The sequence below is a fragment of the Candida orthopsilosis genome (assembly GCF_000315875.1).
Source record: "Candida orthopsilosis Co 90-125, chromosome 3 draft sequence".
In the NCBI taxonomy this organism is placed as follows: Eukaryota; Fungi; Ascomycota; class Pichiomycetes; order Serinales; family Debaryomycetaceae; genus Lodderomyces; species Lodderomyces orthopsilosis.
This window is the reverse complement of record NC_018296.1, coordinates 1339713-1362973: the sequence shown is the minus strand read 5'-3', so window position 1 is coordinate 1362973 and position 23261 is coordinate 1339713. Positions and strand designations below refer to the sequence as shown.

The window sequence follows — 23261 nt, the reverse complement described above, 5'->3', positions numbered from 1 at the left end:
TGTATAATATATTGTAATCTCATTGTATTAAAATTTCTACCTAAACTGCTATGTAACCACCATCATTAAAACCAACGTAAATCTTTCCACTTTCAACCAAGTCATTGCAATGCTTTTCTCCCTCTTTTTCAGTTATGGATAACTTTTGGATTATGTATGAAATTGGTACACCTTCCGGCATTGTCTTACTCTCTTGTCTAATAAAATTCAAAACTCTATCAGTGGCTGAACCTTCGTCATCGACAAATAGTTTGTTGTTATCATTACCGTTTGTAGTTGAGCCGCTGCTTTTTGTCACCCCTTGACATTTCAAATGGTTATCAATAGCATTCAAGTGATGATATATGATTTGATTACTATCTTCTATAAGGTTAATGGAGGCATTCTGTATGCTTTTATTGTTATTGTAGACCTTTAAAGCACCACCAACAAAGACATATTTGTTCAAAAATCCCATATACTTTTCCTTTTCCTGCTCAACTGAATTGTTGTTTTCATCAATCCATTTACGAACATCAATCGAACCAGATCCATCCTCAACGGTGATAAACAATGTCACTCCGTTGGCATGTACTTTTCTCACCACACCAATAAAACCAACCAAACTAATGCTCACATTGTGAACTTTGAATTCCCCGTCGGGCACTGGTTGTTCTGCTTCAAGAATTTGCTTTATAGTCACTGGAGCGATACTATTACGTGTTTGTACTTTGTTTTGTTGGGAGTTTCCATCTCCACTGAATCCACCCTGTGTGAAACCAGAGTTGGAAAAGCCGCCTGCGTTATAATCACCACCGAAATTTCCGTAGTTACCAAAGTCTGACATTATAGTTTGTTGTGTTAGTTGGAGAGGAATGCAAAAGATAGAGTAAGACGCGTTTTGTATTTTTTCTGTCCAATGATTTTGCATGTCGTGTCATGAAAGTATCTGGACAGATTACATACAGAGGCGTGGAATAGGCGCACTTCTTCGTTGATTGGGAGTATCAAGATATTATGGGCATCAGCTGAAATCAGGTATCTGCGAGGTCTTTATACGCATTTTTATGAAGTGAAACGCGCCCATCAGTTTAGATTCATACTATCTACCCAAATGCATTACAGTTGGTAGCATCTCACGGATAAAACTCTTCGTTTCCACAAGCAACAACTACACTCAATTGAAGTTGGGCAATCCACTACAAGTGCAAATTTTCATTGAGCAACATCTACGGAAGGGCATAATATTGCTTCAAAGCCGCTCAGATGGATCCAAATATAGATCCCGACGTGTCAAAGTACCAAATTGACGATGATACAGGGGTTTTAGAGGAGGAGAAAATCAATCAAACAGAGGACTCTTTCAAAAACAGTAGCAACGTTGAGAGCTCTGCAGAGCCAAAGGATGATTTGTTACCTACTTCCTCGAGCACAGCAGAAGCAGCTTTGTCTTTATTGAATGATCTACGCCAACGCGAAGAGCATGATGCTCCGAACTCCTCCTCCATTTCACCGGCTGAATACATGGACATTTTACAAAAGATGGGAGTGTCAAAACCTGAAATGAAACTTGTTCAATATGATCCTGATGGCAAGCCATTGCGTCTTGGACGTCCACGTAAGCACATCTCAAAACCCCCTTCGCCTCCTGAGGCATCTTCTACAAAGAATTACAATGAATCTATAATGTCAAAGTTTAGATTTGATTCAAAACCAGTTGAAGGACCCGGATCTAGAGGTGGTAAAAATTCGAGGAAGCAGACACGTGGTAAGATCACCCTGGATGCGATAAAGAAGCGACAACAATCGGTTCTCAACTTTTCGGTTGTGAAGCCAACCTCTCAAAACGAGGATGCAGCATCTGAACACGAAACGAATAACTGTGGCCCCACAAAGCAAAAGAACTCATTTCAATTGGTGTTAAAAGTACCAGAAAAATCCAGTCTGCCGTTGCCCCCTTCGGATGAGAAGAGGCAAAAGACGAGTGAATCTCATGCTGTCAATCCTATACGAAGGTCAATTGCGAAGCGCAACCCCAAGGCTTTGCCATCACCTTTGATTCCGATAAGCTCTGCGGATGACTTTTTGGTTCAACACGATGCAAGTCGCTTAGATAATGAAATACAATTGGCATTGGGGTACCCTATACGAAAGGCACCATATGCGAACGACATTATGTATTTGGTTTCATTCTTGAGCAAGTTTAGAGACATTATACCTGTGAAAAATCTAGGTCCGAAAAGTTTCGAAGAAGGATTGAGTTTACCTGCATTTAGGGAGCAGACTGAAAGTACAAGATATATTTTGAAGGATGAATCGATTCAAAATAGGAGTGATTATGATGTCACATACGTATCACCGGAAATGGACGACTTGTTGAAGAAACTACTCACATTGGTGTTGAATCGAAAGAAAGAAGTGACATCAGCAACCAGTGCCATCCTCGAACTCAAACCGCAAAGTACTAAATTGGGGCTTCCGAAAGAATGGAAAGTGTATAAACCAGTGGAAGAGGACATATATGATGCAGGTGAACCAGTAGATCCAGCACATCCGGAAATATTGATCAAGGAGTTTCCCAAGGAGTCAGACTTTATGATTACGTATAATCCCTTCTACACCAGTGAGTTTGAATCACAGAGTTTGAAAGGTTTGAGTAATCCTTTGGATAGGCTACTCATACTCAAAACACTAGCGCAATGGTCTTTATCTACTTCCGATGCTCTAAAGAATTATATAGCTCAAAATGTCCAAAATCAAGAGTTTCCAGGTGAAAAAGATACTTATTATGCTTCAAGAGCACTTTTGTATGGATTTGATAATTGTCAACAAGTGAAGGCAAAGGCTGATGCAAGGCTATCAAAGATGAAGTCCACTGAGGAGGATTTGAAATATGTCGATCCTACATCTGATGCAACGGCACACTCCATGAATCTTCGATTGATTGAGCATCTTGTAGGTGATTTGGGTTTTTTTGCTGGTAGGTTTTATCTTTGTCGAATGGCTGATGGTGATAATGGTGGCCTTGCATCAGTTAAAAAGATGAGTAATGTATTCAAAGGCCAAAATGTTGGATTGGGCACAGTACCACCATCAGATTTCAAACTTTACGTCCAAGATACGCATCTAATTGCAACTGGAACAGTACAAGCCGAGGGAATCGAATTTGATAAAGATGGAAAGGAGGTGAAAAGTTCAACATACCCAATTTTCGATGATTCTGAACATTGGTATGAAGTTGCTTCAAACGCTAATGAATTGAAAGATTTTATTGATTATTTGGAAGTGCAATTGCAGGATACAAAACGATACAAGTCTTCCTCGGATCTTTATCATTCAATACTACGTTTATTCGAATACTTGTCAAAAGTGGGCCCATTGATTGAAAAGCAAGAGAATTTGGAGTCCACGTCCCGACAAAAGAGGAAAAGGACTATTGATTATAGTGATACCCGTGCGGCTGCGAAATATGATGATGCATTTGGCGAAATTGGCGACGAGGCATTAGTGGACAATGGTTACGATGATGACAACTATATTGACGATGATGCACAGGATGCCAATGATTCAGAAGACGACGACGAATATGTCGATTGAATTTATATGTGTAATAATGATACAAAATCTATTCAAAAATGAATTCTTTTAAAACCTGCTTGATCCAAATAAAAGATCAATTTTTTCTTTAATCAAATCTTCATTATTTTCAAAGTACTCAGCTCTTCTAACAATCTCTTCATCATACCCTTCATCACTTTTCAAAGCTTTAAGAGTTTCAGCTTGACTCACCAACCATTGTTCAATGAATTTAACGGGATCTTTACTCAATTCACTGTAAAATGTTTCTCTCGAATTGGCATTTCTCAATTCAATAATAGCCAAAGAGATTTTTTGATTCAATTTTTCAATCACTGAATCATGGTGTGATAAGTTTTCAAGAGCGGATTTATTCATTTCCAATAATTCTCGCTGGGCTTTGGATATATTGACGGGTAATTCGGTGGGAATATCCAAAACAACGTCACCCAAAGTGGTAGATCTTCTTGTGTCTACTTCGTAGTCCAAAATTATTGGTTCCCTTGGTTTGAAATGGGGCTGAATCAACCCGTACAAGTCGGAGAATCTGAACTCACGCACTTTCAACAATTCATACAAAACTTCATCAGCTTCAGCTAAAGTGAGATCGTCATATGAGCTGCGATCTTTATCGGCACCAGGGTTTGTAGGGCCCAAGCCTTCAACAGCTGGAACATGGTTGTATTTTGCTGTTTTGACGAAAAGCTTCTTGTTCAATACATATTGCCAAATTGTGTACATCACTTCTTGTTGAGTGCACTCTAGCTTTCCCATAAATTCGGCCAAGTCTTCAGTGACACTTAGCTTCGAGGTAAAGCTTTTCACCATCAATGCTATCTTTACTTTGATGTTGTACTTTCCTTCTCTCTTAATATCCATACCATCAAACCCAACTGTGGCAGCTGGATCTCTACCTACGTTGTTTGTCGTATCGTCTCTCCATTCAATAACATTACCCTGAGATTCCTGAAGATTTGGATAATGTTCATTTTCCAAAAGATCAACTGATATGCCTGACAAAAAAGCACTAAATTTCAATTTATTTGTTTCTTCTTGTTGGGATTTATCGTCATTGATAAATCTACCTTCAACGTGCAATGTCCAGGTCGGTGTAGTATTCTCTGGCACTTGTTTTCCTTGTTGTTGTAGTAATTGATTTTGCCATGGTTGGTGATCACATGTATTGAATATGAATACTCTTAATATTCCTGTACTTGGTTTATATTCAAATGGATGAATTGTCTTTTGTTGTATAGCTTGAAAATCAAGTGCTTTTCTAGCAATGAGCAAATCCACCCTCTTTTCAGCTTCCTTGAGAGCTTTATATTCTTTGAGATTGGGAAGTTTATCGTACAAGTGGGGAGGAATAGTTATATCCGTCGGCGTGTATGATATAGCAGGTATTGAACTGGCTGTTGACCTTGGTTGGTTATTTGGGGGTGGAGGTGGTGGGGGAGCTTGTTGATTAGGTAAAGGTACTTGAGACATACTGGAGAAACTAGAAGAAGACAGTGCGTAGATATATTCAATCTCTGGAGGTTCGCTGGTTGAGTTGGGTTGATTGTTTTCATCCCAAAGGTTTTTTTCAAACATTTGTTTTTTTTGAACAATTTACACGCAACAGGTCATATCACATGGGAGACGCAAATATCACTTTCCTTTTACTAAAGCAGAAGACCCTGTATCAGGAGCTAGTTCATCTGGTACTGTTAGCATAACATCGGTTGGTTAAAACTGTTACGAGCCTAATAAGTCTATCACATTTTATCATCAATGGACGAGAAACCACGCAATGGCCAAAGCATCAAGATACAACGAAGGAAAGTGGTTTTCTCCACCAACTCCACCTCATCTGCATCGCAAAGTCTTATTAATCAAGCAACAAAGATGAAAAACACAAGGATCAAAGAAATCAGAAAGCGTAGGAGAGATTTGTTTATGAGAATAAATTATACTCATACCATCACTACGGTAGTTTTACCACTTTTAATGCTAGGTTATATGCTATATTTTAAAGAAAGTATACTACCTGAGAACCAAAGTACTTTATATTTCACCATTGTATACTACAATATCACCATGTTGGCATTCACTGCCGGCTATCATAAGTATTTCGCTCATAACTCATACAAGATCAAGTTCACCTTGTTGAAGTATTATTTTGCCATTTTTGGTAGTAGTTGTGGTTTGGGCTCAATTAGATGGTGGGCTTCCTTACATCGAGCACATCATCATTTCCCAAATGATACCGAACGAGATCCATATCTGATCAAGCGGGGTTTGTTATTTAGCCATTATGGATGGTTGTTGAAGAAACCGAGGGCAGTTAAATTTTATAATGAATTTATTGAACAAGAATTTCCTCAAAACATTGATGAGGCTAGACTTTCGCAGGACATAAAACTTGATAAAGAGCAGAGAGAAGCGTTTGGGCTTCGAGATGAATTCGATAATGATAGTGGGGATGAAGAGGAAGAAATTGAGTTTAAGGACTCTTATGATGAGAATATGAGGAATTTATTAAATTGGCAAGAAAGGACATATATAATATGGTTTGCAGTTACCACTATCTTTATCCCAATTTTGGTGACTAGGCTATTCTGCCATGATACAACAATACACGGATTAATATACCCGGGCATATTTCGAATGTTTTTATGTCAACAATCACTCCTCACAACTGAATCGTTATGTCATTTGAAGCAAATACAAGTTACGATCCCATCACAACCATTCAGTGATAAAAACTCTTCCCAAGATTGTCAAAACCCATTAATGGCATTACTCACCTATGGTCAATCACATCAGAATTATCATCATGAATTCCCACATGATTATCGGAGCAACAATGCTTATCTCACTTACGATCCGACAAAATGGTTTATTTGGACGTTGGATAAATTGGGGATAGTTTGTGAATTATGTCGAACACCAGATAATTTGGTTGAACATTTACGACTTCAACAACAACAAGAAAGACTTAATCGCATACGAAGTCAATTGAATTGGGGTACACCAATATCCAAACTACCTCTAATAACACCTCAAGATTTTAAACGCACCATAGAGTCATCCTCAAATAAAGACCGTATTTATATCGTTATTCAAAATATCATTCATGATATCACACCATTCATGGATCAACATCCAGGTGGGGTTCAATTGTTGAAAGCATCACATGGTAAAGATGCCACTAGAGCATTTTATGGTGGCGTTTATGGACATCTGACGGCAGCAATTAATTTATTGGCCACTATGAGAATAGGAATATTGGATAATGGGAACGATGAAGAAGTTTGGACTAGAGTGGTTAAAGAAGAAGGTGAAGTTAGGGAAGTTTCAGAATCACGACAAGGTGGTGGTTCAAATGAGTATCGTACTGCTGAAGCTGCATAAATATAAATAGAAGTAACTTAATATTATTTATTTGGGAGGAAATAAGAGGAGATGTGCAAACGCTTGTAGCCCAAGGCTAACGTTGTGTTATGATATATAGTTTCAAGTATGGAACAATAGAAGAAACCACAAAGAAAAAAATTTAGAGTGAAAATATCATCAACTAAACTGCTTTGACTTCATCACTTAACGAACAATGACAAATACTCCACCTCCTACTCCAACTAGTACGACACTCTTTACCACCCGCGACTATCGTGGCGCCACAATCGAAGACTTGAATATTCCCCAAGCAATATCCACCAACCCTACCTCATCAATATACGATGCCATTGAAATTGGTTACGAATACGAATTTACTTATTTACCAGTTATACACGAGTTGAACAAACGATTGTTGGGGGTTGTCAACTTAGAACAATTCAAAAATGCCACTCCACAACTGAACCAAAACCAAAGCTTAAATCACGAAGGAAAAGAACCAATTGTATTTAATCACATGTTATGGTTCAATCCATCAACTAAACGCAAATATGAACATGATATCTTACATAAAGGGAATAAAGCAAGTGATACTGTGAGCAGGACCACTCCCAAAACCATGATTTTGAAACCTAGAGGTAAACGATACAGTGTTTTGACTCCATATAGTCCCTTGGAAGACTTGGCTTCATTTTTCAATAGGGGAAATTATTTTGCTATAATTACTAATGATCTGGGTAATTTCGTATATGGAGTGGTTACTCCACAAGATTTACTCAAGTATGAACAAAGTCGACCAAAGTTGTAAACTAAAGAGAGGTAATATATGTGTGTTTATAGATAAATGGCATATATTATAAAGAAATATCCAACTAAGTAATAAACCAAATAGAGTTAAATCACTACGATGTAGCAAAATCAAAATCTCGATAGTTATTCTTGAGGAATTTTCAAAGTCAATTTACCATGGGTTTTCCTACCTTCTAAATCTTGAGCTGCTTGTTTATAATCTTTCAAATCATAAACTTTATAAATGTCAAATTTCAATTTTCCCAGTTGATATAAATCCAATAACCATCTAGAATAATGATCCCATTCTTCGGGTGTAGCAATATACGCATTCAATTGTGGTCTCAAAATCTTGGTGTTTTTTGGTGATAATAAAGCCAATGGGAATGGTGTCACGGGACCTGAAGAGTTTCCGTAACTAACAAATGTCCCCTTTCTAGCTAAGGAGTTCAATGTGGTGTAGAATGTATCTTTACCTACCGAGTCAAATGATGCAGCAACTCCCTTTCCCTTGGTGATTTCATTAACTTGTTGATCAATATTTTCACTGTTAGCATAAATCAAATATTCAGCTCCATAAGATTTGGCCAATTGTAACTTCTCTTCAGTTGAAGCAATAGCAATTACATGTGCACCAATTTGAGAAATCAATTGCACGAGAATTTTACCCACACCACCAGCTGCTGCCCAAACTAAAACAAAATCACCTTTTTGGACCTTGTACGCTTCATGAACAAAAGTCAATGCCGTTAATCCTTGTAATAAGATTGATCCATAAACTTCTAAATCCTTATCAGTTGCCAGCGAAGGTAACTTGACATATTTAAAGTTATCATCAGTAATCTTGGTATATTGAGCAAAAGTCGATGGAGATAAATAAGCAATCTTATCACCAACTTTGAAATTGGAAACTCTCGATCCAATAGCAACTACTTCTCCACTTGCTTCTCTTCCAAACACATAAGGTTTTTGCGAAATGGGATAAATACCTTTACGGAAATAAGCTTCAATGAAATTTATACCGGCATAGCTGTTTTTCACAATAATATCATGGCCAGAGTCGATTGTTGGTGTGGGGAAATCAGTAACGTATTCGATCTTGTCGAAATCGCCAGTATCATTGAATAATACAACTTTTTGAGTCTGGGGAATTGAGGAGGACATATTTTAATGAAACAATTGAAGTCGATTGAGGTAAGTAGGAGTGTTGGAAGAATTGTGAAAAAGATAGAGTTATGTATGTAAAAGGAATATGATTACTAAGATTATATAATTTTGACAGAAACCAATGGAAGACACAAAACGCAAAAAGTGTGGCTTATAAGATATTAAGCGCTGTCAAAATAGCCAATCAACTACATTTATACAACCAGCACTTTTTTATTTTAGACCTTGACAACAGTGGTGGCGATAATTCCAAGTTTATGAGATCATTGGACTCAATAGCCTCAATTTGGTAATTGAGCAAAACATGTGGCTTTTGCAGATATCTTTTTCCGGACTTTCTCAACACCCAACACACTGACACCGAAAAAAAGTATAGTTAAAAAAGTACAACATTCTGCAATAGAAACTAATTACTAATATGGTTAACAGATAGAACTATAACTTATATATCAACAAAAGTATCAAAAGTGTATAAAAACTGTCGAAAAACAATAAAGAAATAAAGAATCAAAAACATCAACAACCAGATCCATCCCCGTCTGTCTATCTATTTTGTGTCTATGCAAATAGCCCCTAACCCAAAAAATGCTCCTCCAAAAACTAGCTACTTTGAATAGGGATTTGCTTATTCTTTCTTCTTTCAATGATCGAAGCACCACCCAAATTCAAATCGAATCCTCCTTTAGGTTTGATTAAATTCTGTTGTTGATGACGACGATTACTCGATCTAGGTATAGTTGAAGAAGCAGCAGCACCATTAGTACCTTTGTTGTTACTGTTATAACGATGATGCAAGACTCTTCCACTTCCAGTTACATCCTCTTCATTTTCTTCTTCTTCTTCCTCAATCAAATCTTCCACATTGGCTAATCCACCAGCACCACCATGCTTGTTGGACAATGCAGCTTCTTCACCCATACGATGAACTGCAGTGGATATGTCAAATGCATCACGCAAGGCAACTGCTGCTGGTGAATAAAGATCTTGACTGAAGGATTGCTGTTGCAAACGAGACTTTTTGGAATATTTAGCAGCATTAGTATTGCTATTTTGTGATTGAATAGGATGTGACTTCTTAACGTGTTGTGGAAGGGCTTCAGTGGTGGTTGTGGTTTCAGGTTGTGGTATGGTACCGGTTTGTTGTTTCATCCATGGATCTTGCAAGAATTCATCAATAGTGTATCTCTTTTTTGGGTCAACAGTTAATAAATTCGAAACACAGTTTTTAGCCCCGTCACTAATTTCATCCCACCAAGGTTGCAAAAATGTAAATTGTCCCTTGGCTACTTTTTCAGTCAAAGTCTCAATTCGTTCATCATAAAAGGGTGGGAATCCACAAAGCAAAGTATACAATACACATCCAATTGCCCACATATCAACTTCTTTAGAGTATCGTTCATCTCTCACAATTTCTGGTGCTGTATATCCCACAGTTCCACACGGCGTTTTGGTATTATGTTCCCAAATTTGTTTCGATAATCCAAAATCGGCCAATTTAACAATTCCAATACCTCCTCCACCTACACCAGGTGTGAAATCACCCTCATCCTTTTTAGTATTTGGGTCATCACTTTTCCGTAACTTGGCAATTGGATTAACACTGGGAACAATGTCAATCGGTTCAAATAACAAGTTTTCGGGTTTAATATCTCGATGAACAATACCAACTTCTTCATGTAAATAACGAATAGCATGAGCCACTTGAGTGATAATCCAACGTGATAAATCTTCAGATAAATAAGTATATTTAACAATCATGGTGAAAATTTCTCCACCTGAAACTAATTCTTGAACAATGTAGTAATAATCGGGCGAATCAATAAATTCAATAAACGAAACAACATTGGCATGATTTAATTGACGCATAATGGTAACTTCTTTCAATACAGCTTGTTTTTGTTGCTGGTCCATTTGGAATTTACGTAAAATCTTAATGGCAACTTCTTTACCGGTTGGTTTATGAATTGCTTTATTGACAATGGAGAAAGCACCTTCACCCATTTGTTCCAATACTTCATAATTATCCAAGTTTTTATACGTCTTGTATTTCGATTTTTGCAAGTTTTCCTCTTCAACAAGCTGAGTAGCTACTTTATCATAATCCTGAGTAGTCTGGTGCTGTTGCTGTTGCTGTTGAGGTGGTTCGTTCAAAGTAACGTCTGATTGGTTACCACCAGCACTATAAGTAGGAGTAGCATAAGCATAAGCACCATCTGATCCATTTGACACTTGTTGCTGTTGCTCAAACTGCTGTTGATACTGCTGATATTGCAAATCTGATGGACTGCCGTTGCTGTTGACGCCAGCTCCATCGACAATTTGATATCCTGATCCAAATGGGTTTTCGGAAGCAGTAGCGTATGGTGCAGCACCTGGTTTTCTCTTCATATCATTAGCCTGTCTACCATGTCTAATAAATGCCTTTAAATTCTCAAACATTTTTGTGAATACGTTGTTGTTGTTATTGTTGTGGGTGTTTTAATATGTGTGTATAAGTCAGCGTCTAAATCAGAATAGCAAATAAAAAATAGGAATATTTGACGTCTAGCTTGTGTGTGTTTAGTAGTAGTAATTAGTTTTGTTAATAAGCTTATAGATGTAGTGATATATATATAAGTTGTTAATTATTATGATAAGAAGAAAAAGAAGTAGAAATGTATGCGTAATGATAATTGGTGATGAGACTAAATGTGGTGATAATTATATGATTCTCATCCATTCTTTACTTCCCAAGCAATTTTTAATTCATTTAATTTGAATTTTTAATTTTAATTTTATTTTTTTTTTTCTGTTTCACCCGTTTGTCTTAGAAAATTCTACTACTAGACAATATATACACAATAGAGATATTGTATTGTATTATTATTGATTTCATTTGGGGTCTGCTAATAATGATACAATAGGAGTCTGGACTTCCATTTGTGTAAACACAGTTGAATTTTGTTGCTCTTCTTGAGCATTACATAGATAATAATGTACGACAGGTTAATTATGCAGACAAGACAAAATTAAGACCTAGAACCAACCCACATGGGAAGCGGTTACATGTTGGACACCATTAGGACAAAGAACACATCTTTGACAATGCCCATATTAAGAAAAATTATGCAATTTGTTAGCTTCTGAAGCAGCAAATGCCAATAAATAAATTTTTGCAGTAATTAAGTTGATTACGATTGGTAGCATACATATCTTTTACTTCTCGGAACAATAGCAACATTAACTCATTTGTTACACAAACACAATCGGACATGTCTTAGCAACAACCAGACAGTGAATAAGTAATAGACCCAAGCCACAATTATATACTCTCATCATCTTTCAAAATATTGTTCTTCATTCATATAAAAATACCACTGCCAGCTCATCATTTACATTATTAAGATTATATAACCACAATAGAAACTTAGTCTGTAATTAGTAATACCAACTTGACGTGTAAAAGTTTGATTAGTAGTCTCTTACATCTATGCAACAAAGACGCAGACAGTTGATAGCAATTCAGACACTTTTTTTAATATATCAGATCATATTCTAATTGCCTTTACTACTTACTCAACAAAAGTCATTTGGCCTTTACTGCCTAAGTTATGGTCAAATCTTTATAAGAGACAAGGACTCACAACGGATTTCCATATATCAGTTACATCATTTTGTAATTGTCTGTCTGAAAACAAAAATAAAAAATAAAAAAAAAAGAAATAAAATACATCAGACAGCAAAAAGTTATATATCAGTAATAAATGTTGAAACCCGAAGCTACCGTTTGCTTACTTTTCTAGTTTCCGTCAAAACTTACATATTTGATGTAATAATTTAACAAGTGCATCATGAAGCTGATGTTTAAAACTGGAAGTGAGATCACGTGTGGCATTCTGCATAATCCATGCGCAAAATGTATAAACATCTTTCAAGGGAATAAATAGCTATGATTTTTTTTGTGAGTTTACAAAATACAACTCACTTCTCTTCTAAACTTCAGAGATATGTAAAGAGATCCCCATGGAGAGTAGCATACGATTCAGGTGCGCTTCAGGTACGCTTCAGTGTACCTAAATGCTTTACTTTTGGCGATTACTTATCAATTGCAAAAATTTTGTAATGAGAAAAATTCTGGGTTACATTCGTTTCGATATTGCAAGAAGATTCCTTACCATCAGAATTCCTATTATTCGTTTCTACTCTACTTTTCTTGACGCTGTCGTAGTTCGAAAAGCTTTTTTGTCTCCTTGTTACAATTGCTCAAAGGTTGTAAAATGATTTTGATTTCGGCGAAAAAATAACGAAATGCAGAAAGCAAGAAAATACATAATACTCTGGAACGCCACATTCTTCAATTCTCCTAGAAAGAAAAGTGAAATACTCAGATCAAAATGTCATGCCTGACAAAATTCAGCCTGTAACTGCGAGTCCAGTAAACTTTGTTGCAATAAGAGTGTTTTCTTACGTCTCTTTCGCCGAAAGTCGTGTACTCAAACACAACCAACAAATAAAATATAGACCCGCGTGGTGGGGCGGTGGACAATCAACAAAACTTAAGTAGAACGCAAACTTACTTTTCAACAACCACTATTTATTCAAAACTACATATCCAGTTAACCGCATATAGCCTTTGTTTCCCTATTCCACAATGTCTACAGCAACTCCACCAGCAATTGTATTCACTGATTTTGACGGTACAGTCACCTTACAAGATTCCAACGATTATCTAACTGATAATCTTGGTATGGGAGAAGCCAAAAGAAGTGCCATTGGTCAAGATATCCTTGATGGTAAAACCAATTTCAGGGATGGATTCAAAGAAGAAATCGATTCAGTTAAAACTCCATTCAATGAGTGTCTTTCAATTTTATTATCCAATATTAAATTAGACCCAGGTTTTAAAGTTTTTTACAACTACTGCAATTCTCATAATATCAAAATCATTGTTGTTAGTTCTGGTATGAAACCATTGATATCTGCTTTATTACAACAACTAGTTGGTGCTGAAGCTTTAAAACATATTGAAATCATGTCAAATGACGTACGTATTGATAACGATGGAGAAAACTGGGAACTTTTGTTCAAACACCCTGATTCTCCATTCGGCCATGATAAAGCCCAATCCATCAAAGAATGGTTGACCAATCACGGATACGATACTTCGGAAGTCAAAGATGATGTGGCAACCGAACCTAAATTGTTTTATTGTGGTGATGGAGTTTCTGATTTAAGTGCAGCTAAAGAAACTAATCTTTTGTTTGCCAAAGCTGGTAAAGATTTAATCACTTATTGTGTTAGGGAAAAGATTCCATATACTGAATTTAATGATTTCCAGGATATTTTGACTAAAGTGAAAAAGATTATTGATGGTGGAGAACCAATTAAATCATTTGTTGAAAATCCATCCAGTGTGAATTAAAAAAAAAATTAAAAAACAAAAAGAAAAAAGAGGAAGGACTATAGACACTCTCTTTTGCGTGAGTAGTTGTTATATAGAACCAAAATAGATTTTGTTTTAGAGTTGTTCAAAAAAAGGGGGAGCTATGGTTGGCAATCTTGGTTCAGGTATCAATGGGCCTCGCCACAGCCCTGAAAGTACTTCTATCAACAACTCTTATTTGTATAACCACCACACCTCAACCGCTAAGCCTTACCAGTCTTGTACTTTGAGATTTCTATGCAATTGATGAAAGGCTGATAAAGATACTAAAAATAGCTTTAAAAGAAAGGGGAATGTGCAGCTTCTCTCTAAGGAATATATCGGAAGTGACTTCGTAATTAACAAGGCACATTTTCACTGAATTTTGCATTTACGCCAATTAACTGTGAGAACTTCCCCTTAAAGATTCTTGTCGTTCCATCAAATTACGAAAAATCTGAGGTGTAAAATGTAAAATTTTGTGGTGTTCTTTTCAAATTGCCACGGTTAATGCCACCGCTTTTTCCCTTGTTTGTGTATTATTACTGCGGAAAAGACATACGAGTGGCAAGGAATGTGAACACCGTAGTATTTATAAATGCATCTCATTGCCGTGATTTCCCACACATCTCGAGTGTTATTCATAGTTTGTGTATCTCTCCAATACCTTTATTATAACTGTAGTACTATATAATTAAATGCTCTTGTGTTTGTGTAATACTTTCCCATCGTAATATTCCGGAATCGCATTTGAGGGAAATCCCACTACATAGAATATTAGTTTCTATAATTGGCGGTAATACAATTTACATAGCCACCTTCTCTTTATTTTTTAGTGTTATCTCTTTCTTGCCAGCACATCAATTAGGGACTGATTGAGAGTATCTATATTTAGATTCAAGAAGAGTGGCAGGTAGGACTGGGTATATATATATAAAGAGTAATCCTATTCTCCTACATTTTTCGATTTCTTCTTCTCTTTCTCCCCATAAAAAACGCAAAATAAGAGAAAAATTATTTCTTCATCTCTTTCTGTCAAAAACACACCACCCAAGAAAAAATTTTGAAGACGTTACTATCTGTGACTTTAGATCAGGAGTACAAATAAGAGGTTATATAACAACTCGTTTTTTGACAGTCATGACGAAATCCATCGACCTTGGGGATGGAATATCAATAAAGGAAACTACCAATGAAGAACAGCCACAACCACTGGAAAAACTAAATGATATAGAAATCATGCAGGAAGAAGAGGAATCTTATTCCATAAATGATGGTACGAAAATCATTAGTAATGCTGTTGATACCTCTAGCGTAAACTCAGGCACAACTACACATCCACAACCACAAGCTCAGCAACCACCACAACAAAAGAAAATCACTGAAATCACAAGCAAGACAAAAATGATCCTTCGCAAATACGCATCGTTTATCGGGCCTGGTTTGGTCGTTTCGGTCAGTTTCATCGACCCCGGTAATTATCAAACATGTGTTACTGGTGGAAGCTCAAATCGATTTTCATTACTATTCATTGTGTTTCTTTCCAATTGTATCGCCATATTTTTACAAAGTTTATGTATCAAGTTGGGTAGTGTAACGGGGTATGACTTAGCCCGATGTAGTCGAGAATTTCTCCCCAAAAAGTTAAACATCTTGTTATGGATCCTTGCTGAAGCTGCTATTATAGCTACTGATATTGCTGAGGTTATAGGTAGTGCAATTGCACTAAATATCTTGTTACGGATACCTTTACCTGCTGGTGTTGTAATTACAATTGTTGATGTTTTGTTTGTCCTTATGGCGTATCGTGCTGATACATCTTCAATGAAGTTTGTCAAGATCTTTGAATATTCAGTGGGTGCGTTGGTGGGTGTGGTTGTCATTTGTTTTTGTATACAATTATCCAAGATCCATGCTGATGCTAGAGATATTTTTAGAGGGTATGTGCCCAGTAAACAAATGTTTGATGGCAGTGGTCTAACTATTGCCACGTCAATTGTTGGTGCTACAGTAATGATTCATTCATTGTTCTTGGGTTCCGGTTTAGTTCAACCACGTTTACGAGATTATGACGTCAAGAATGGATATGTCAATTTGAACAAAATTGTCAATGACAACAGTTACAATGGCAGTGGCTCGAATGCTTACTCGGATGAAGAAAAGAAGAAATTAAAGCAAAAGCAATATGAAAAAGAAGCTGATTTCTTTTATCATGAATATAAACCATCCTACAAAGCAATCAACTACTCATTAAAATATTCAATCGTTGAACTCGCAATCAGTTTATGTACATTAGCCCTTTTTGTCAACTCGGCAATCTTGATTGTTGCTGGTGCAACAATGTATGGAACCCCAGAAGCAATGGATGCGGATTTATACACTATTCATGATTTACTTTCGCGTTCCATCGCACCAGCAATGGGAACCATCTTTATGATTGCGTTATTGTTCAGTGGTCAAAGTGCCGGTATCGTTTGTACAATTGCTGGTCAAGTTGTTTCTGAAGGGCATATTAATTGGACTTTAAAGCCGTGGCTAAGAAGATTAATCACTCGAAGTATATCCATAGTACCCTGTTTGATCGTGAGTGCATGTTTAGGAAGAGACGGGATGGCAATTGCATTAAACATCTCACAAGTTATAATATCAATCTTGTTGCCACCATTAACAGCACCATTAATTTATTTCACATGTTCCAAAAAATTCATGAAGGTAAAATTGGGTCAAGATGATGAAGTAAATGGCAAAAAAGTTGATCATGTGGATGAAAATGGTGATCGGTTCAAGTATATGACGAATAATTGGGTGACTACAGTATGTGCTGTTGTGGTTTGGGTCTTGGTTTCAATGTTGAATATTTATGCTATTTATGATATGGCAAAGAATGGTGTATCTGGATGAAGGAGGACCTTACATTTGGATATGTATAGAAATGGAAATAATCGTTTTCTAATCTAGAATCAGCCAATATAGAGATTTTTGGAGATAACCGACTACCTTTAGGCATCTGTGTTAAACGAAATCAGTATCGTCTACGTATCTAGAAAATATTATTCTTGACTCTGGTTTTTGTGACGGGATATTTGCAGCCAATAAAAGAAAACTTCTTCAAAATCCTCCCACAACCCCCCGCCGTACTATTATACTGCCACCTCTTTATATCCAAAAACACTAAAAATCTCTATCCAATTTAACTATTTGAAAACACACTTAATACACAGTAAAATTAAAAATTGTAAAAAATAGACACACGAAATGAAAGTAAATTAAAGCCATTGCTCCCAGAAACTCCCCACAAGCTCACCATCCCGAATCATAATTTGATAAGTTATTCAACATAATTCCTTGATCTTTATCGCTGTTTCCATTAATTTGATTAGATGAGCCAGTAGATGGTGATGCAAATAAATACTGGTTATTATTATTGCTATTGTTATTATAAGCACCAAGTTGTGATGAATTTGAAGTCATGAATAAATGAGCGTTTGCATTCTTTCCAGGGTTGAAACTAAGTGGAGTCAAACTTGAGGGATTGGCATTATTGGCCTGTGAATTATGACTATGGCTACTCATCATCAGATTATTGGTCAACCCATTGGTATTGTTGCTCAACCCGTTCGTGTTATTGCCAACCCCATTCTTGAGAATATGTGAAGGGTTCAACGTCGATGCAGCTGGATTTAATGGCGGCATCAACGAACCATTCCCTGTTGCCACATTTCCAAAAAACGATGATGACGATAGGGAATTTGCTGGGTTGGAAAAAGTGCCACTATTTCTAGTAGAACCGTTTGTTGGTGCATTCGTTGACCCATTTGATGGACCAAAATTAACACCTAATCCAGAACCACCTCCCATTCCAAAGGAAGTGCCAGGGGTACCTAGACTGTTCAACATATTATTAGTCGATGATTGCGAATCCAGATTTAGATTCCCACTCGAGCTGATTTCACCACTAGACGGAATCTTATTCTGTATACTGTTGATGGGAGGTAACTGTTGCCCTTGATTTTGTATTTGTGACAACTGACCATTGCCTTGATTGGAATAACTCAACCCATTTGAAGTTTGGCCATTGATTGACGGTGCCGGCAACATATTTTCCAAGGAGCTGCTAGGTAGACCGTCAGCTCCATCTACCGCTGCTGCTGCCGCTGCTGCTGCATAAACACTTTCATTATCATTCAACAATGGTGATAATGGGATTGAAGAACTCGGTAATCCTGACCCTGAAGAATCACCTAAGCTACTAAGCAACCAATTGTTCAATGTTGCCTTCTTGTTCAAGGGAGGTTGGGTGATTGGTCCACTCTGTTGAAAATTTGCTCTCTCCACTGGAGTGTTTGAGCCTCCAGGGGCAACCCCGTTACCATTTGTATTTTCTCTCCCATACAAATTTTGTCTCAATGAATCCAAAAACTGTGGGCTGAAGGCATTTCTATACTCAATCAACAATTGCGAAACAAATGAATCTAACATCGCCGTTTTTTGATTATCAGTGATATTTCTATTGTCTAAAATGTAGTATTTAATTTTTTGCCGTACTTCATTTTGCAAAGCCTGTATAGCATACAAGGATTGAGTTTGTGATTGAGGCTTGGGAATTGGTAGTACTTGAGCCTTGACTTGTGAAGGGGAGAATTTAGGTTGGTCAATTTGCCCATTTTGCTGGTCTTGGTAAGAACGTGAAGTCTCTGTGCCATGGTGGCCAGTTGTCAGTAAATCTCTGGGTGACTTGGTAGTCAGCTGGCTCTGTTGCGGTGATAGTTGTTGCATTGGATCATGAGCAGATTTCTTCCGTGGTTTCTTTCCTGTATCTATATTCTTCTTCAGATCACGTTTAGAAATGGATTTACGCGCAGCTTGTGGAATTTCAAGCGTTGGTGCCGACAGCACTTCTTGCTTCTTGCTCCTGTTCGAGTCTTTTGTGGAGTGAAACTTTCGTTTCTTGGGCAAACTAATCGAGCTGGAAACAGAGTTTCCAGAGGTTGACGTCTCATCTGTACCCGTTGACGCGTCTTCTCCAATCAGGTTTAGAGAAGTAGGTGGACTATCCCTGAACTCATCAGTACTTCTATTGGAAAAAGCGGACACTGAAGAGCTTTGGTCGGTATTGCTTGAACAATTCTTATCATCATTCTTTGCAGTTGATTCCATTTTTGACTTCTTATCCATATTACTCTTGCTCAAATGCATCCCTGGTCCTAAGGAAGAAAGTGACGGTGGCGGTTGCTGTTGTTGTTCCTCTTGGGAAATATAAGGTGGTAGCTCTTGTTGTACTTGCAGCTTTGGCAGAGAATTTCCCCCTCCGTGACCGTCCACAACATGATCATGTCGATCATCCATGACCAGTATAGTCCATGTCCTCAGTCTCGTACTGAGATTAGCTCTAATCTTGAAAGGGCAGCTTGTGTGACGTCGTATTGGTATCTTTGTGTTCTTATTCTTTGATTCAATAATTTTCGTCTTCTTTTCCTTGTTTTTACATCTGAATATTATCTTGGTGGCATCGGATCTTTCTATGACAATGTGAATGCCCTTGGTCCGTAATAGAATATCCTGTAGCCAAGACTTAATGTCATCTTTTGAAGAAAATTGTTGACCTTCCAACTTTAAATCATCAAGGGGGATCCTATAAGAAACCTTTTCACTCATTGGCCAAAGAGTATGATTTTAGGTTGGGTAAGTCTCTAATGTTATTTTGTCTAAATGGTATGCGTATATGTATGAATCCACTTGTTATGAACATAATCCAAAGATAGATAATACAAAATAGTCAAAAGAACTGGTGAACCTTGTAATCTTGACAGTTTCTGTGGGTGAACTATGGAACAGCGAATTCAATATTATACTGAGTCTCACTTGTAACCCCCAGAACAAATTCGTAACTAGATGTGATTGGATTTAACCTTGATATCCAAGCCTAACCGTTAAATTGCTGAACTCCGTTAATTGCAGCAAGGGAAAAAAATTAGTGTGTAAAATCTTCAAGTGACCTCTTTTCGACGGACTTCGATCAGCCTTTCAATACAACCCCTTATTGAAACGAAAACTGGACAACTGTTGTTTTGGTGATATGTTGCAACCTCGTATAGACGCAAGCAGGAGTGTATCAGTAATGGAATGTAAAACGGAGTCCTGGGTGTTAATATATAGTATTTTTTGTTTAAAAAAATTGAGGATTGAAAATGGATTTCAAAAATGGAAATCCGTTTGATCAATTCTTTTATTTATAATTTATTACTTTAAATTAAGTACACAAAAATGGCAAACACAATTCACAAGACAAAAAATATGGAAACAGACACCAGACACAAAATATTATTATTCCGAGGTAATCTAGACTATTAAACTTTTACCAAGAACGGCGAAGAGTGTGTTCTCGCTGGAAAATGGGTCAATACATCTGACAATGAATCTTTAGCGGTCACAGACATGAGTTCTCATAATATTGACCACAGGAGTAACCTATATCAGGTATTTAAGTGTCGTCTCTCTTTAATTGGTGAATTCGCTTTCATATGCAACATGAAGGAAAGATTGAGAGAAATCTCAAGTAAAATTAAACTTTTAGATCTGGTCTAACTTAACCCCTTAATTTTGTGTCTCTAAAAGCCTATATCTATCAAGACATTTTGGTTGTGTGCTGAGATATGTTTCAGTTTGATGTATAATACCAGACGATTTTCCTGAAATGCAAAGGACATGACGTGTTTGCCACAGAAATAGACATAACTAATGCCAGTGTTTAATTATCGTGTTTTGCAATAAACTTTGCTATCCTTCTGATGCAAATGATTTTGCATGTTCACTTTTCCCAGAAGTGTCAATCACTGCAAAGTTAGTTACAATTTAGCACTCTTAGTATACTCCGCCTCTATGTTCACTCCCGACGCATACTTGTAGTAACTTTAGCTCCCTCAAAGTTGTCAGTTTCATATTATGTCACCAGCCATTATCAATTTTGAAACAAGCTAGGATTGTAAAAGAGTATACCAATGACGTTTAAAATGGCACAAAACCAATAGTGCTATTGCGTCATCAGCAAGCATTGTCTATTGTATGTTGTCGTCAAATTCCTACGAATTTGTACAACTTGATAATGATAGTTCTGCAAATGCTTACAAACGGATTAATCAAATTAACTTTATTTGTTGCTCGATAAAAAGAAGAGAGCCAGAACTATGCTAGAGATTGTCTGTAAATCTGTACCAAATTTTGAGAAATTTTTTGATTGCCAGACGACTAAAAAGCTGATCTCACCACTGAAGTCCTCAAACAAGCTGTTTAGTTCTTTACAACTCATAAATCACTTCAGCTTATTCAACATCTTCATTGCCATTTGAATTATAACCAAATCACAAGCATGCGCTACCGACCACATTCTCGCAGCCTACATGAACTGGCAACATTTAACTCATTAATAGCTTTGCTGTTGACGAACTAGCTGAAGGTTTTCTTGAAACTACAATTGATATAATGTTGCCCCTAATGATGTATGTGTTCAACGGGGCCTGCCTTAAGAAGAGGCATATTCATTCTGTTTGGATTGTCTCGACTCGATGATGATAATGATAGAATGGACTTGCCAACATATCATAAGGTTCCTAAATTCACAAGCCATCATTCCATCACAATATTCATTAACTACGTATGTAAGGTTTTATCTTCATGACGTCGAGCAATACGGCAATTCCCACGTAAATTGCCCAAGTACATGCCTAAAAGACACCCTAAAGTAATTAATTCATGAATATGCGTGTATTTACAAGGTTATCCGATTTTACAACGATACAGAAAGAACAACAAAAAATGTTCAACCTACATCTTCTTCTTCCACATTTCTCCCTCCAATTTACTCCAAAACAACCTTAGCTCCTAATCCCTCTAATGTAGCCTTTATCTTTTCAGCATCCTCTTTTGCGACATTTTCCTTCAATACTTTTGGTGCACTCTCAACAAATTTCTTACTTTCAACTAAACTCAATCCCAATAACCCTTTAACTTCTTTAATAACCTTTGGTTTGGCTTTAGCATCAAAGCTTTCTAATTTAACAGCAAACATGGTCTTTTCTTCAACTGGTTGTTTGGTTTCTTCTTCTTCAGCTGGGGCAGCTTGTTGTGCGGCTCCGCCAGCAGCACCACCAGCTATTGGTAATGCGATATCACTGATGTTAAGTCTCGATTTCAATTCATTGACTAATTGTGAAGTTTCTAAAAGGGTTAATGTGGAGATTTGATCAACAATTTGGGTTATTTTTGGATCTACCGGTGATGATGATTCGGCAGAGGTGGTGTTGAATCTGATGGATGTTATGAATGATGGTGACCTATTGATTGGGGTGGCTCTAAGGCTACGTGCTATGGCTTGACGAATGACTGACATGTTTGGCGAAGTTGTTGTGTGGCTCTTTGGCTAATGCTTGAGGTCTACTTGGACTAAATGAAAAATTTTTAATAACGAATCCAAACAAAAAAAGAATCATTTTGAACATCGATGCACGCAAATCTTTAAGTGAGAAACAAATGAACTGAAAAATGGAAGCCCATATCTCCATTACAACTCACCCACTCATCTAGTCCTTCACCCGTCCTAACCTTTCTCACACGATGGCATCTTTCAGATTCTGCGCAGAGTGCAATAACATGTTGTACCCAAAGGAGGACAAAGAGGATCAACGTCTACTCTATGCATGTCGAAATTGTGGATATACCGAATTAGCAGAAAACCCCAAAGTGTATCGTCACGAATTAATGACTAACATCGGTGCCACTGCTGGTGTTGTTGAAGATATCGGCAATGATCCAACTTTACCCCGAAGTGATAAAGAATGTACCCGTTGTGGGAACCGCGATTGTGTGTTTTTCCAATCACAACAAAGGCGTAAAGATACAAGTATGATTTTGTTCTTTGTATGTTTAGAGTGCAAGAACGTTTTTCAAGCATAGCATGGTAGAGGAGAATGTATTC

At 37.1% G+C, this 23261-nt stretch overlaps 12 protein-coding genes across 12 annotated transcripts; 6 read left to right on the top strand and 6 right to left on the bottom strand. All coding sequences in view use genetic code 12, as the record gives it.

The window, feature by feature from the left end:
* Positions 1-40: 40 nt before the first annotated feature.
* CORT_0C06010 (Rfa2 DNA replication factor A) lies at positions 41-910 on the bottom strand (the record flags this gene model as incomplete). Its single annotated transcript, XM_003868830.1, has 1 exon — positions 41-910. The coding sequence occupies one exon, from the start codon at positions 908-910 to the stop codon at positions 41-43; it is 870 nt and encodes a 289-aa protein (XP_003868878.1).
* A 335-nt stretch (positions 911-1245) lies between these two features.
* On the top strand, positions 1246-3576 carry CORT_0C06000 (hypothetical protein; the record flags this gene model as incomplete). Its single annotated transcript, XM_003868829.1, has 1 exon — positions 1246-3576. The coding sequence occupies one exon, from the start codon at positions 1246-1248 to the stop codon at positions 3574-3576; it is 2331 nt and encodes a 776-aa protein (XP_003868877.1).
* A 48-nt stretch (positions 3577-3624) lies between these two features.
* CORT_0C05990 (Snf12 protein) lies at positions 3625-5148 on the bottom strand (the record flags this gene model as incomplete). The annotated part of the gene is made up of 1 exon (XM_003868828.1): positions 3625-5148. One exon carries the CDS (start codon positions 5146-5148, stop codon positions 3625-3627), a length of 1524 nt encoding a protein of 507 aa, XP_003868876.1.
* A 180-nt stretch (positions 5149-5328) lies between these two features.
* On the top strand, positions 5329-6951 carry CORT_0C05980 (Ole2 protein; the record flags this gene model as incomplete). The annotated part of the gene is made up of 1 exon (XM_003868827.1): positions 5329-6951. The coding sequence occupies one exon, from the start codon at positions 5329-5331 to the stop codon at positions 6949-6951; it is 1623 nt and encodes a 540-aa protein (XP_003868875.1).
* A 196-nt stretch (positions 6952-7147) lies between these two features.
* CORT_0C05970 (hypothetical protein) lies at positions 7148-7741 on the top strand (the record flags this gene model as incomplete). The annotated part of the gene is made up of 1 exon (XM_003868826.1): positions 7148-7741. One exon carries the CDS (start codon positions 7148-7150, stop codon positions 7739-7741), a length of 594 nt encoding a protein of 197 aa, XP_003868874.1.
* A 125-nt stretch (positions 7742-7866) lies between these two features.
* CORT_0C05960 (hypothetical protein) lies at positions 7867-8886 on the bottom strand (the record flags this gene model as incomplete). Its single annotated transcript, XM_003868825.1, has 1 exon — positions 7867-8886. One exon carries the CDS (start codon positions 8884-8886, stop codon positions 7867-7869), a length of 1020 nt encoding a protein of 339 aa, XP_003868873.1.
* Positions 8887-9489: 603 nt separating this feature from the next.
* CORT_0C05950 (Rck2 MAP kinase-activated protein kinase) lies at positions 9490-11328 on the bottom strand (the record flags this gene model as incomplete). The annotated part of the gene is made up of 1 exon (XM_003868824.1): positions 9490-11328. The coding sequence occupies one exon, from the start codon at positions 11326-11328 to the stop codon at positions 9490-9492; it is 1839 nt and encodes a 612-aa protein (XP_003868872.1).
* A 2191-nt stretch (positions 11329-13519) lies between these two features.
* On the top strand, positions 13520-14290 carry CORT_0C05940 (3-phosphoserine phosphatase; the record flags this gene model as incomplete). The annotated part of the gene is made up of 1 exon (XM_003868823.1): positions 13520-14290. The coding sequence occupies one exon, from the start codon at positions 13520-13522 to the stop codon at positions 14288-14290; it is 771 nt and encodes a 256-aa protein (XP_003868871.1).
* Positions 14291-15430: 1140 nt separating this feature from the next.
* CORT_0C05930 (Smf12 protein) lies at positions 15431-17191 on the top strand (the record flags this gene model as incomplete). Its single annotated transcript, XM_003868822.1, has 1 exon — positions 15431-17191. One exon carries the CDS (start codon positions 15431-15433, stop codon positions 17189-17191), a length of 1761 nt encoding a protein of 586 aa, XP_003868870.1.
* A 399-nt stretch (positions 17192-17590) lies between these two features.
* Positions 17591-19945, bottom strand: CORT_0C05920 (Aft2 transcription factor; the record flags this gene model as incomplete). The annotated part of the gene is made up of 1 exon (XM_003868821.1): positions 17591-19945. The coding sequence occupies one exon, from the start codon at positions 19943-19945 to the stop codon at positions 17591-17593; it is 2355 nt and encodes a 784-aa protein (XP_003868869.1).
* Positions 19946-22145: 2200 nt separating this feature from the next.
* On the bottom strand, positions 22146-22676 carry CORT_0C05910 (Mnp1 protein; the record flags this gene model as incomplete). Its single annotated transcript, XM_003868820.1, has 1 exon — positions 22146-22676. The coding sequence occupies one exon, from the start codon at positions 22674-22676 to the stop codon at positions 22146-22148; it is 531 nt and encodes a 176-aa protein (XP_003868868.1).
* Positions 22677-22900: 224 nt separating this feature from the next.
* Positions 22901-23239, top strand: CORT_0C05900 (Rpb9 protein; the record flags this gene model as incomplete). Its single annotated transcript, XM_003868819.1, has 1 exon — positions 22901-23239. The coding sequence occupies one exon, from the start codon at positions 22901-22903 to the stop codon at positions 23237-23239; it is 339 nt and encodes a 112-aa protein (XP_003868867.1).
* Between the last annotated feature and the right edge of the window lie 22 nt (positions 23240-23261).